The sequence below is a fragment of the Ptychodera flava genome, chromosome 6 (genome assembly GCF_041260155.1).
Source record: "Ptychodera flava strain L36383 chromosome 6, AS_Pfla_20210202, whole genome shotgun sequence".
In the NCBI taxonomy this organism is placed as follows: domain Eukaryota; kingdom Metazoa; phylum Hemichordata; class Enteropneusta; family Ptychoderidae; genus Ptychodera; species Ptychodera flava.
The window spans coordinates 4,007,583-4,021,277 of NC_091933.1; the positions used below are offsets into that span (position 1 = coordinate 4,007,583).

The 13,695-nt window shown below is 38.0% G+C and overlaps 1 protein-coding gene across 3 annotated transcripts; it reads right to left on the reverse strand.

The window, feature by feature from the left end:
- Nucleotides 1-1,821: 1,821 nt before the first annotated feature.
- On the reverse strand, nucleotides 1,822-13,313 carry LOC139134622 (demethylmenaquinone methyltransferase-like). Of its 3 annotated transcripts, XM_070701551.1 has the most exons (7): nucleotides 13,061-13,310; nucleotides 12,827-12,924; nucleotides 8,687-8,792; nucleotides 8,112-8,234; nucleotides 3,838-3,976; nucleotides 2,592-2,684; nucleotides 1,822-2,106 (listed from the first exon to the last, which is right to left on the reverse strand). In XM_070701551.1, exons 3-7 carry the CDS (start codon nucleotides 8,786-8,788, stop codon nucleotides 1,931-1,933), a joined length of 633 nt encoding a protein of 210 aa, XP_070557652.1. In that variant the 5' UTR covers nucleotides 8,789-8,792; nucleotides 12,827-12,924; nucleotides 13,061-13,310; the 3' UTR covers nucleotides 1,822-1,930. The 3 variants fall into 3 exon arrangements, with proteins under 3 accessions (XP_070557652.1, XP_070557653.1, XP_070557654.1); XM_070701552.1 differs by lacking the exon at nucleotides 12,827-12,924 and having other exon boundaries at nucleotides 13,061-13,311; XM_070701553.1 differs by lacking the exons at nucleotides 8,687-8,792; nucleotides 12,827-12,924 and having other exon boundaries at nucleotides 13,061-13,313.
- Between the last annotated feature and the right edge of the window lie 382 nt (nucleotides 13,314-13,695).

Genomic DNA, 13,695 nt, shown 5'->3' on the forward strand with positions numbered 1-13,695 from the left:
TGTCATGCATTCTGCGGACCTCTCACTTTCCAATGTTTTAAAGGATCATCTAAGCACATCAATTTGTATAACACATGCAAAATTACGTGATAAGTGAGTTAATTATTGCTTTGAGGACAATGCACCCATTTCTCACGTTCTTCAACTTGATTATTTCCTCTTTACTCTATATTTGAAATATACCTTAAAGTTTACAAGTATACTGTGAAAGAAATTCTTGATTTTGGATATTGGAGAGATGTTCGTTTGTTTGCGCTTACAAAGTCAGCTTAGCTAGGAAATATTATAGATTTAGGTCGGTGTGTCAATCCATGCATCGTCTCCGAATGCAAAGGATGCCACAAACTAGCCAACATGACCAAATAATAGGTGACGGAAAGAACTCATTCTACTATTACTTCTCCTGCACTAAGTCTACGATCACGGTGACAAAAACAGAAGGAAATCAACCCTTTCCCAGACTTTAAAATGCAATATAATATTATCTGACGTGTAAGAAAGAATATTATTTGAAACCGTAATTTTGAAACTGAAATACTGTGGTGTCAATAGAGGCCTGCAAAATTTTCTCTAGGCTATTTCTATTCTGGAAAATAAGAAATTACTTTGGTTAGGAGTACGGAAGACTAAAATTTTACACTCTATGATGAGCGGAGTGGAAATATCTTTCCCGGGTCCACAGAAATCCTCTTCCTAAGAGGGGTAGGCTGTTTTTGCAACAATGGTACGTAACATCTGCAAAACGCGAATGTTTCAGACACCATACCAACAGATGAGGAAACTTGCTTGGTGAGTATGCGCTCTAAAGTGAAAGACTTAAGGGTGCGTTGCACCCACCACAGCGTATTTTGCTCAAAAATCACCTTTTTGCAAATATTCATTCAATTTTAATAAATTTCTTAACCCAAGATTAAAATATTGGTTGGGTTCAACTTTTAGCTTGTTAAGCAGTCATAATTTGCGTGATAAAGAAGTGTTATTTTATGCAAATGTATGCAAATCACCGGATTTCCTGGCCGGCTTCTTTTTCTTCCCAAATTCAAAATTTCCAAAGAATCTTACACCATTCTGGCTTGGTCAAATTTTCTGAAATTTTCACATTATGTTCTTTGTTTGGCAATAAAGTTCTTACATTTTGAATAAGAGGCATTTTAATTTTGCTAATCACGATTTTAATCACTTTTTAAGTGTCAGTCTTTCAACCTATGCCATTTTAGAATAAGGATAGATAATGCAAAATAAAATAGTCGTTTTTTCTACATATACTCTTCTTCTTTTAAGTGAAATATTACATTTCAGAAAACAGCATCCAGCTTTTGACTTAAATTAATTTTATCATTAATACCAAAGTTGAGGTTTTTACACCAAATACACGCCCACTTCATCCTTCGAGTAAACTACTGCTACCATACTAAACTTTAGAGGCTCGGCTTTTTGAAAATATATAAGCTTAATATGAGAGGGTTTTCTCGTCATCTTTGATGAGAAATATTGCTTTGAAAAAGACTGTGTCGGCAACATGCAGCTCCACCTGAAGCTTTTACTTAAACTTTCCTAAAGGAAGTTTTTCAACCATTCTCTTTCAAACCAAGAATAAAAATCGAGGGTCACCGTGCAAATTTTGGTACTGGAAAAACAAACTACCCGAGATTTACCGATACTTGACATTCAAAATGGCCGACATCCCTGTGACAACTCTATGATACGTTTTCGTTTTTCAAAAATGTTTTTCTTACTCCAAGGCCAAAGAAAGAATGGAAAACGTTTGAGATCCAAATATTAATGCTCGATACGCAGTCTACCTTAATCTAGGAGTCCCAATACTTCAATCAACGCTTCTTTATTATTATTTTTAAGGTAACACTCCACGACTCTCCTATTTGACTCGCCTCATTGGCTACCTGTCAAACGCAACCACAAATAAATCGCACTATTTGTTCATAACTTTATACGCAAGAAACCATCCATCTTCATCGCCGAGGTACTTTTCTAATTTATACTTTTCCACACTTTTGAGAATGCCTTCTTGCTTAAGTCTTGCCATTGTCGGCCCTTCCACGCAAGACGGACCATTAAAATCATTGGTAGTTATGGCGATGATTCCACCTATACATAGGAAAAGAAAATATTCCTTACATTTTCGTTCCGACTTTCAAGTTTAAAAAACTAAAAGTGTGACACATAACATGTGTCAATGTAATAAGGTGCAGTATCCAGCAGTACAGTAGTAGTTTTCAAACTCATTGTTTAGTCATAGACCACATAGACCACAATGTTCAGAGAACTGCTCGGAGCGAAAATGGCGAAAAATTGAGAAAATAGTCGCAATCCTTTGATCAGATTGGACAAATCGTAGGAAATGATGGTTGAAACTATAATACACATTTTAAGTTATTTAGTATGGATAACAGCAGCACTAGCTATGTACTGAAGATCTGAATCGTAGTGGGTACGAAAACAATCTTTACACTCTGGTCGCAAAACTGTCGCACTATGCACAGCAAGTGCTCGTTATCAGTAACCTAGGGAAATGAGAGATACACTTGGCGCGATCTCTGTGTTAAAACAAAATAAAAAAAATTGTCCCTCACCTGGTTTCAGTACGCGAACCAACTCTGGGAGACATCTATCATCCATATGTCCACGCAAAAAGCCACCACTACAAATCACAGCGTCATAGATGTCTGAAACATAAAGAATATATGTTTTTCCCACTGGATTGCATTTTCATTCGATCACGAAACGTGACAGTTTTTCCCTGTGGACAGCAAGCATCATACCGACCTAAGGTCATAGACCGTCAGCGGTCAGCAAGCATCATATCGGCCCAAGGTCATAGACTGTCAGCGGTCAGTAAGTATCATATCGACCTGAGGTCATAGCAGGTGCCGCCAACTGGTAAATTTCATGAATTTCTCAAATCGTCACAAAACCTGTTTTGAAGGCTGATATACCGATTTTTCTTATTTTTGACCCTGACCTAAAATTTGGAGGGGAAAGTGAGAGCTGTTCGTAACTGCCCTCCACTGTATACGCTGAAAATGTGCCCTCCCACTGAATTTTGTTGCCCACTGCCCTCCGGTATCTACAGTCTGCCCGCTCCCCACTTCCCACAACCATTCAAGCTCCCCACTGCCCTCTCCCCACTACTGAAATTCCCCATTGCCAACTAGATGCCCAATAGGCAACCCAGATCAACACAAAACCATGCAAGCAGTTAGCAGTATACCTTGGAACATTGCTCCCCCTCCCCCTACGTATTTCCGGTGCCCACTGTCAAAAATTTTCTCCCCGCCCGCTGAAAGTAATGAAATTTCTTCCCCGCCCACAGTAAATATCGATATTTTTTCCCCGCCCGCTGATTATTTTGAAATCTGCCCGCCCGCTGAAAAACTTCGCACGAACACCTTTTTGTACGAACAGCTTCGTTGGCGGCACCTGTCATAGACCGTTGGAAACACTCGTATACGTGTCAACCTTAACTATTGTTGTCTTTCGTGCAATTATGTTGTGAAAGGAAATCGCAAAGCACAGTCCCTCGTGGGCTATTAAGCTCTGAGACTATTCGCCCCATAGACGAGGGTTGTTTCTCGCTTCTGTACACTCGTCTATGGGGCGAATAGTTCCAGAGCTGAATAGCCCACGAGGGACTGTGCGCAAAGTATAAACTCTGCCTCTGGTTTCAATACTGAGAGTGACAGCGCTGTGAGATGACAGCTTTCGAGTGTATGAAACTTGCTGTTTATCATTGTCTTTTGAGGTTGTTGTGTCACGTATGTATGAAGGAGAGAGAGGTGAATTTTTTTTACAATATTACCATGTCATATATTTACTCACCAGGTTCTACTCCCTCGATGGGCTCCGCTCCCAATGTGGCACAAATGATATTTGTGTAAACTTTCTTTTGCTCAGCCAATTTCAAACTCTCTTCTGACATGTCAACAGCATCAATATTACTGTATCCATGGCGTGTCAACTACCAAATGAAATTCAAAATGCGTTTAACCCTTCAACAGAATGATCGGGTAAAATGCTGACCTTTTTCATAACAAAGTCGGACCTTTTCACAGAGAAATGGGGGTTAAGGCAATGTTCACTGGGTAGTTCTACTGTCGCCTATTCTCCGAATAAGCCACGAAATAATTATAAGCTTGGTCGTGGGATGACGCTAAAACAATTCACAGAACCTATCCAGAAATATGGTGTTACATGATACTTTTACTGGTTAAATAAGTTATTAAATATCTTAGGAGGGCACTTCTTACTGGGAAATGTGATTCACAGTGACATTTTTCACAAACGACAGGAGAGTTTAAAATGCGTTCAAAATGTAAACAACGCCAATTTTATGTCAGATTATGAGGCTCTCTCTCTCTCTTTCTCTCTCTCTCTCTCTCTTGCATTTTGCTTTATTTGCGTGTAAGTCAACGACTAATGCAGGTGTCATGTGACATCCATTTATGCAAATTCTATCAATCATAATGCAGATCTGAATACAATAACTCATTGCAAATACTGCAAGGCCATGTCCATGTTCAAAATTAAGATTTATATAAAAGTCAACTAAGTGCAGCGGCAAATGTCACGTGATAGAGAGGGCTTGCAACAAAGCGTAAGCTTAATGTTGTTACACGTCTTAATATTTAAATGTTGTAAAACAGCTTTTTCAAGGGCGACCAGAGACAATGCAGAGTATTAATGGTATGAGAATACGTTTTGTACATGTTAAGTAAGGTATATCTTGTCGAACAAACAGAGAATTATATATACTTATACTACAATCTGATATTTCAGTCTGGTAATGTTGCGGTCCCTGTGCGAAGGTTGTTATAATAAAGAAAATGTTCACGAAGTGTATTCCATGAGTTCATAACTTTCATCAGCTTTGTACGGCTGTCTACAATTTTCAACTCGACTTGGCATTTTCAGATCTCTTGAACGTGTTAATGTTTTACTTGTATACAGCGGATCTGTTTATGCGTGTCTAAAATCAGTATTTGCACTCCATACTTTATTATTATTCATGCTTACACGATACCCAGCTTGGCTTGTCTTATTGTAAATCAAGCTCACTGCACTGAGGGCAATGAACAATTCCTATTACTTACATATTAGAGATATAGCAAGTTTTCCAATATCATAATTTAACATTTAACAGTTAATAATTTAACAGTTACCTGCACTGAGACTACTAGTACCATGAAAAGTTTAATAATACTTTTAGGTGAAATTCCAATATCATTATTGTTGTCCACATCTGAACTTTTAAATACTCTATTTGAATCAAGTACATCAATTATCAAACACTTATAAAAGCACAAATTAATTTAGTTTAGCATTGTAAAAATTTATTCTTAATTTTCTCATAGACTCCAATATATAGTGAATCAACATTTCAGTGAAGTTCCAAAATCCAATTTCTTGCACACATATTAACCTTTAACCATCCTAGGCTAACTAAGTACTTTAAAATGAAATATAAAATGTCTATAAATACACAGATTTTGATATTTTTATATTGTAAAAATATTATTCATATTTTTCTCATAGACTCCCATGTACAGTGAATCTACATTTTGGTATAGTTTCAAATTCCAATTTCTGGCGAACACATCCATTTGTTACACCCTAATCTAGTCAAGTACATTAATATCAATAATCGAGAGTACATAAATACAGGGGTTTACCTATTTTTGTATTGGAAAAAAATTACTCATACTTGCTTCGTAGACTCCAATGTATAGTGGATGAATATTTTCAGTGAAATTCCATAATCAGATTTCTTGTACACATAATATGCACCTTTAACCATCATATTCTAATCGAGTACAATTATGTTGATTATTGAACGTCTGTATATGCACAAGTATACCAAGTTTTGCATTGGAAAAAAAATTATTCATAATTTTATCATTGACTCCCATGTATAGTGGATGAACATTTTTGGTGAAATTCTAAGGTCAAACTTTTTGTCCACATGCCAGTTGTAACAACCCTATTTCATTTAAGTATATTTATGTAAATTATCAAATATCTATAAATGCATAGATATAGTTTTGCATTGAAAAAGTATTACATCGTTTTCTCATACATTACCATGTATAGTGAATCAACATTATCAACAGCTGATTTTTAATTAAATCCAAATATCAAAATTTTGTACACACACACTTGCGAAAAAATATTGCGATCCACCAGTAATTTCTGTCCAACCCCTTTGAGGGGTAATTTCAAAATTATAGCAAGTCAGAAGGGGAAATCTGAGCATTAACATCATGTGAGTTTGTAAGGAAGGTAATTTGAAAAAAATCTAAGCTCTTCGGTTTTTTTTTATTCTATCGCTCCATACTCCCCCGAGGTGTTTGTGTGTGCAGCTTTACTCTGAGTCAAGCAATGCAGGGGGGTCATGAAATTTTTGTCATCTTGAAAGGGGGGGTCATCAATATTTTGGCACAATGGGTAGGGGGGGGTTCACTTATTTTGACAGATTCGCAGGAAGAATTTGCCGGCCCACCCCCGGCCATATTAACTGAACACTCCCTAATTTGGGACAATTGGATTTTCATAAATCTCAAATTTCTCAAAAGTGTTAGGTGCCCTATAGCTAAATGTTGCAATATTACAAATTACTCATAAAAACAAGTGTATAACTTATAAAGAAAAGCAGATGAGCTTACATTTGAAGATTAAACCGACATTACTTCACAATTCAATTATCCCAAATTAGTTCCAATCGTGTTTTTTCATTAAAAACATTTCCTGCCGTAAAGTTATTTATAATGATATTTTGCTCGGATGACAAAAAATGTTTGAAATGCGTCTAAAACCGTGAAGAACCGTCTAAACCGTCTGACTCTAAACTGTCTGACTGCTTTCTTTATTATTTACAAGTCCTTATCTCCTCTCTGACCTGTGTACACATCACTCCAATTGCTCCGCAAACATTGCAAACATGCTAATCGGCTGTCCGTATCAGCGAATTAATTGATAGAGTCAACCCAGCCGTTCCACACATAGTAAAATATTTTACTACATGTGGGGACGGATGTGATGCTGACCCTATCAATTAATCTGCCGATACGGACAGACTATTGGCAATGTTTGCAATGTTTGCTGAGCAATTAGGCCTACAGTGGCGTGTATACAGGTTGGAGAGGAGATACGGACTTGCGTAGTAATAAAACAGTCTGACGGTTTGAAGTCGAAATCTTTGTTTGAAAAACCACCGTCAAAATTGATAAAATAAAATAAAATAAAAATAAAGTAAACAGTTGCACAAAGAATCCCACCCTCCCCATCCAGGGAACTTACCGCTTTTCCTGTGCTGGAACTGTCTTACAAAATGTAATGTAAATACACGTTTTATGTTTAGTTTTTTTTTGCATAGATTTCATTTACTTGATGGCGTTCATAATATGGCTTTTCAATTGATCGAAGTGAGTCTTTTCATTGCAATCTAAACTAAGACAATTGTTTGTCTATCGCATGACAACATGCGTGTTGCCTTGTTCCGTAAACAAGAACCTCCGTCAGTTTCGTATTTTGCCATCTCTATGGCAATTGGAAGAGGCTACAATTGTAGCGGCGAGACATTATACACGATGCAGTCAGTAGAAAAATAAATTATGATAAAATAGCCACTCCCGTACAAAATAAAATCATAAAAAACAACAACAAAACACACACACAAAATCAATAGTTTAAAGCTATAGATGTGTAAAGATGTTGGAAACTGTCTTTCCGATAGAACTCGTCGACGTACACAACCCATAGATAATGGGTATGGCTAAGATACATAGGGCAGAATCTAAGTTTAACTTATTTAAATATTATATTTTGATAACGAGCCACAGTCGTCGGATTTGCATACCTCAACAAAGCTTATATTAATACACTTTGCATGAATTAATATTGGTCGTGCTGCCTTTATCATTCGAATCCAGGTTAGAGTCAATGTGTCTTGAGCAGACTGATCTCACGTATCGAAAGACTGGAAATATCTTAGATTTCGCAAGAGAATCAACCATACCGCTAAATGGCTGCATGCAAAGCTTGGTGATGTGTGTCTATCCTTGAAAGAAGAGCTACAACGAATATAGTATAGATATTACCTCAACACCAGAAAGGCCCGTGCCAGCTGCGCAGTCAAGAATGCGGCCGTCCTTTTGGTGAAAAACCTTTGAGAAACCTTTGGCTGCCTCCACGGGAGCATTCCACGTCGCGATGGCCAGGTCCTGAAGTAAATTGGAAAGTAAATGAGACATTACAATATGGGCAGGCAAAGACGTAAACAGACATGTAGCCTTACATACACAAATGAACACACATTTGCCAACATGAATGCATAAATTCAACATGATCGATAGAAAATAGACCAATACATATGAATATCTACAAATATATGAGTATCAAAGATAGATAGATGATTGAAGATAGGCTACATACATCGACATCCACAAATGCACACACATAAGTACACATTCACATCAAATGAATCATTTGCCTCTTTATAGACATAGTTACTGCACACTTAACTTCCTCCCATGATCGTTGTCGACATGACCCACATTGCCGCTCTTTAACATAAACAAGTGTGCCTTGCCTATCAATTCTCAAGATAAGAACCTTTAAACTGAGTACTTAGTGAGTCAAAATCAGAGAAATATATGATAAAAGGACTCGTTACACTCTCATATCTGTCGCTCCACTTATCGTACATGGCTCTAACGTCATCACTTGTGTTTTCAGGTCGTCTGATCTCTGCGAGTAAAGCCGATATGTTAGACATGATTCTGAAAGAGACGGAGTGAAAAAAGGACGCTTCAGCTTTTAGTTGATATTTTTGAGATGTGACCGGTAGATTTTGTTGTTATTCGTCATCTATGAGCGTACAATGTTGGCGCCACTGAAACGAATTCAATTATTTGAAGCATTAACCATGACGGCGAAATAATGAAGAAATACAAGAGCGTTACATGGGATATGTGTCAGAAACAGCATCTTTACAACTTATACACGAAAAGGGTAACATCGAAGTTAGGTGTCAGCTAGTTAGACGCTAAGGTTATAGTGCGAGACTAAAGGTCTCGAGAAGGGCCAGCTATATCGGGAAAAATCACAACCCTTGTTCTGCGCTGTTCGAGTGGACCATGGTATCGAAAACTAATGTATGTTGGAACACAGAAAAGGAGAAAATTTGTCTGGTTGGAACCCCATGGGGTCACGGGGAATGTGTTGACCAACTGTGGGTAAACTCGAATTTGCGTTTATTTATTTGAAAGCGAAGTTAAGCGTAGCTGAAGGTAGTTACGAAGACGAGGATGGTACACCCTACTAACATTACATTGTTGGAAATGATATTTGACAATACACAGTATAGATGTCCGGATGTTGATTGTAAGTGGTTTACAAAAGAATCGTACAATATATAGAGCAATCTGAGTAAGTGAGTTTATAAAAAAAAACCCAAACAACCAACTAACAACGGCGTTAAGATTATTCCCATCTTTCTGTCTACGCTTCATGCTATCCTATCCAAAGCCCAACATGTAAAGCGTAAGGTGGAGATAATGTTCTACCGTATTTCTTTCGGAAACCCACTCAAAGTCAATCTTGTATGTAAATATCGGCTTTCCGAAAACTAATTGTAAGACATTCCTTTCACGCAAATACTTCTGTTGTTTAATGAATCATTAAAAGTGACGTACAATAGGAGAAAAACGTTGAAAGTTAACTTTGCACCAATAATTTTGCGTCAAAATCCAAATGTAAAAGTAAACAAGCGCTTTTGTCAAAAATTCATTTGACTTCCCTGACGATGATTTTCCCGTGACACTGCAGTCTCTATTGAAGCTTTCGGACGTCCTCAATTCTGGACAAAAGCTGACGTCACCATCGATTGTGCGCTTTTTACTCTCCAGCTATACCGCTCATAGTGACTTGACTAGTGTGTAACATCAGGTGATAATACTGCCTCTCTTTGGTCTTCGTCAGCAAAATTCGAAATATAGTTGAATTGCGAACACAACTAAAATTTTTCTTATAAATTAAAATACTTTGCATGATTTTAAACAAAAATTAATTTTAGACAAAATGATATGTGGGCGACACGACAGCTAAACGGTACGCATTGCACACATCAAAAAATTTTGACGATTCACCATACAGAAAATATGAAATTACGTCACAATCAAAAGGCACAGAACATTCCCTACGTCTTCAAGTGTAAAATTGGAGTTTGCTATTGTTTGAAATTATTCATTGCAATATTATCATATATATCCTGGTCACACTACAGAGTCCGATTAGTATATCCGTTGTCCAATTGCTACACCCTCAACGTACAGAAAAACAACTTTTTTAACCGCCCAAAAGATTACTTCTCCCATCTCACCTCTAGACAGAGACAAAATTGCCGCCAGTAAGCTTATGATGAGCTATGGCCAGTAGTTGCTGAAAATGCATGATTCACATTTTTGAAGCTAACTTGCTATAGGCAATTATATGCTATTTTGCATCATACAACCCAAACGTGTAAGCCAAACGAGTATTATTATACATGGTATAGGAAAAGTCTGCACATTAGACAATTTAGACACGTTAGGGCATGATAAAATAGTAAAAAAATTATTTGACTTGAGACCCTAAAATGATGTAAATAAGGAGCGTGTGGGACGGCTGTGGTGTTGACTCAATCAATCCGCTGATACGAACAGCGGATTAGCAAGTTGGCAATGTTTTCGGAGCAATTACAGTGGTGTATACACAAGTTGGAGAGGAGATAAGGACTTGTCGGTAAAATTATAAAGCAATCAGACGGTGTGGAGTTGAACTCTTTATTTGAAATATCACAGTCAAAATTAATAAAATCAAGTAAGGTAAACCGTTGCACAAAAAACCCTCTTCCCCACCCTAGGGGACTTTCATCTGTCCCCTGTGATACAGGTGAGGCATTTTAGACATGTTAGGTCCGTACACATTTGGTCGGCACGTAACACGATAGGTTCGCACGATTGGCATAATAGAATTCGACTTATCTCGATACCCTAAAATGATATACACGTTTGACATTTTAGACACGTATAGGTTCGTACACGCGTGAGGTCGGCACTAGACTTGGTTCAAGTCTGTGATTTGTGAATGTTTGAGTGGCGTGAACGCAATGATTTGTATTTTGCTTTCATGTGAAACCCGCCCGTGAGTGGAGTGGACGCGATGAGTGGGGTGAACGCTATACAGGGGAGTTTCACCCGGATGCGGCAGAAACTAACTCACTGTACTGCGCAGACTCAAAGGTAACGCATTCAATCGCAGCGAAAACCTGGCCTGCGCAACCAAAGTCCGAATAGGTTTGTACGAAATAGGAGAGACACAAGAGAAACTATTATAAATGATTTTATTTTTTAAAAATTCACCGACTTGAACCAAGTCTAGGTCGGCACATTACACGAACGGTTTGCACGATTGGCAAGGTAGAATTTGACCCATCTCGAGACCCTCAAATGATATACACGTTAGACATTTTAGACACGATAGGTAACGCGTTCGTACACGTTGTCGGCACATTACACGATTGCGAAAATTGTAACAGTGAGAATATTGCAGTCCACTCTGGAGGGACAACCTGCGAAGTCTTCCATCTGGGATACACATACAGTATGAAAAACTTCATTTTTCAGGCAACACCAACTCTTTTCTTTTGACTATAGAAGCTGCATATTGTCTAGCCTCTCCCTGTCCGGTATTCGTATACGTACATCATGTGTGGATTTCTAAGGTGATTTGCATTACAATACATGCCAAGTCATAATATGATCCGCAGTGCATGGATACCTTGCGTGATCAGACCGTTCCACACTGCCATGCATGTCATCAATGTCATCATTATTTTGTTGCTTTGCCTACAACTTCTGTTTAGTAGGTATATATTTGCTGCAAGTCTGTGGGCATATAAATTAAAAAATTAAAAAGATTAAAAGATTAAAAGAATTAAAAGAATGAATTTCAGCTGACATTTGCGTTAGTGGTGGCTGTTGAGTATGATCGTTAGAACGCATTGGGTTTACAAGCCAGTCACTACTTGGAAAAGACAAGCGACGGAGACCAGTCTACTTAGTAGGCTATTGAACCAACTCAATAGAGAAATCAAAGAAAGTTCGTTTATGAGATTCTAGTTTTCAATATTAACAGATAAATACACGTCATTTCTTGCATTTTCATCCGAGCGTGTCAACATACACCCATCGGGTCGGAAAAAAAGAAGAGGAATGGAGATTGAAGGCTCTGCGACCGCAATGCTATAGATCTATATCTTCTCAAAGACGGTCTGGAAATCCAAGTTAAATTTGAAATGCGTGCGGTCCATGCATAGAGACACGAACCTACTCAAACTTGACATAAACACCTGTGTATACGTTCCAGTGTAGTACCATGTTCGAACAGTGTCGCTCAACAGGTTGGTCATACCTATGTTGCATATTGTAAAGTGTGAGTGGTCCTACCCACTTAACCAAAGTCACCTTGGTTAATGCGGTCATAGACCCTGGAGTTTTTCTCTACTAGGTCTAATGAAGTCACCTTTGTCAACGTGTAGGTGATGGCAATTTTTTAGCTTATTATGTAAGATTGATACATAATACTAGCGGCACATTATCTAGGATGATATTCTTTGCATCGTCTTGGTATTGATGCATGTTACTCTACCCTGACCGTGGTTGATGCGAAATGTATCAACGCGTGCACTATTCGGAAATTATGCTTCGGCACACAAGCGCTGTAAGCCATGATAAAGTCAGTATTAAAATTATTAAAAAGTCGAAGACAATACCTTTTAAAGTGTCATATGGTTATTTATACCGTCAGGTCTTGGAATGTCGAAATGTCGTGAATGTATACTGTAACCATAGAATATTTTCGGGGTCTATGCTGTAAAAAGAAACACATCATACTTTGTCTCACTGTGGAAGTTAACAACATTCACATGTTGAAAATAAACGATTCAAACCAAGATTTACAGCAAGTCCGACAGATCCAGAGAAAGTTAACAATTATTCTTGCTTACCTGACCAAAGGTGTGCGAATACTCTGTCCAAACTGAAGATCGATCGCGCGTGTGTCGTGATGCAATCTCCAGCATTGGGTAGCTGATCCTTTGCCTGATGCACTTCAGTTGGGGGAAGGTCAGGTGACAAATCTGTCTGCGTGAACACTATTGTCTGTAGAAAACGCAGTTTAGTGATAATCTATCCTCTTTCAGAGCCCCTCGGTGTCTATGCCAGCTGCCCCGATTTTGAGCTTAGGGGAGTCCAGTTATTACTCGGGTTTGGCTGGAAATATCCAAAGAAGGGCTATGTCACGTGAAATTAGAACACAATAAAGGGGATTATGTTTCGTTCACACAGCACAGAGTGGATGGATCACTTGATCTCTAAAACTGTCCACCATGTTTAAAAGTCTTGTAAGCTTAAGTTTCACTGAATAAAAATGTTATGGCAAAGTAAAGGTGACTCTCCGTGTGTTTTCATTCCCTGAACTTCAGTTCCAAATGTTCTAAACTTAATAGTATATATCTTACCGAATCACTTGGATCAATGAAGATATGAAAAATTATCTACTCCGGGGAGCAGTTTGATCTGATTAAAGAGGGGTGGGAATTTTAAAACAACCTGCACGACATAACCTATTGTACAGTAAACT

What these genes read in the sequence shown, in the direction of transcription:
- LOC139134622 (XM_070701552.1), bottom strand. Translation starts at nt 8,788, where the DNA reads ATGTCTAACATATCGGCTTTACTCGCAGAGATCAGACGACCTGAAAAC. An exon ending in GGAGCGACAGATATGAGAGT is followed by an intron (nt 8,235 to 8,686) that starts GTAACGAGTCCT and finishes AATTTACTTCAG; the next exon opens with GACCTGGCCATCGCGACGTG. An exon ending in CATCGAGGGAGTAGAACCTG is followed by an intron (nt 2,685 to 3,837) that starts GTGAGTAAATAT and finishes TTTATGTTTCAG; the next exon opens with ACATCTATGACGCTGTGATT.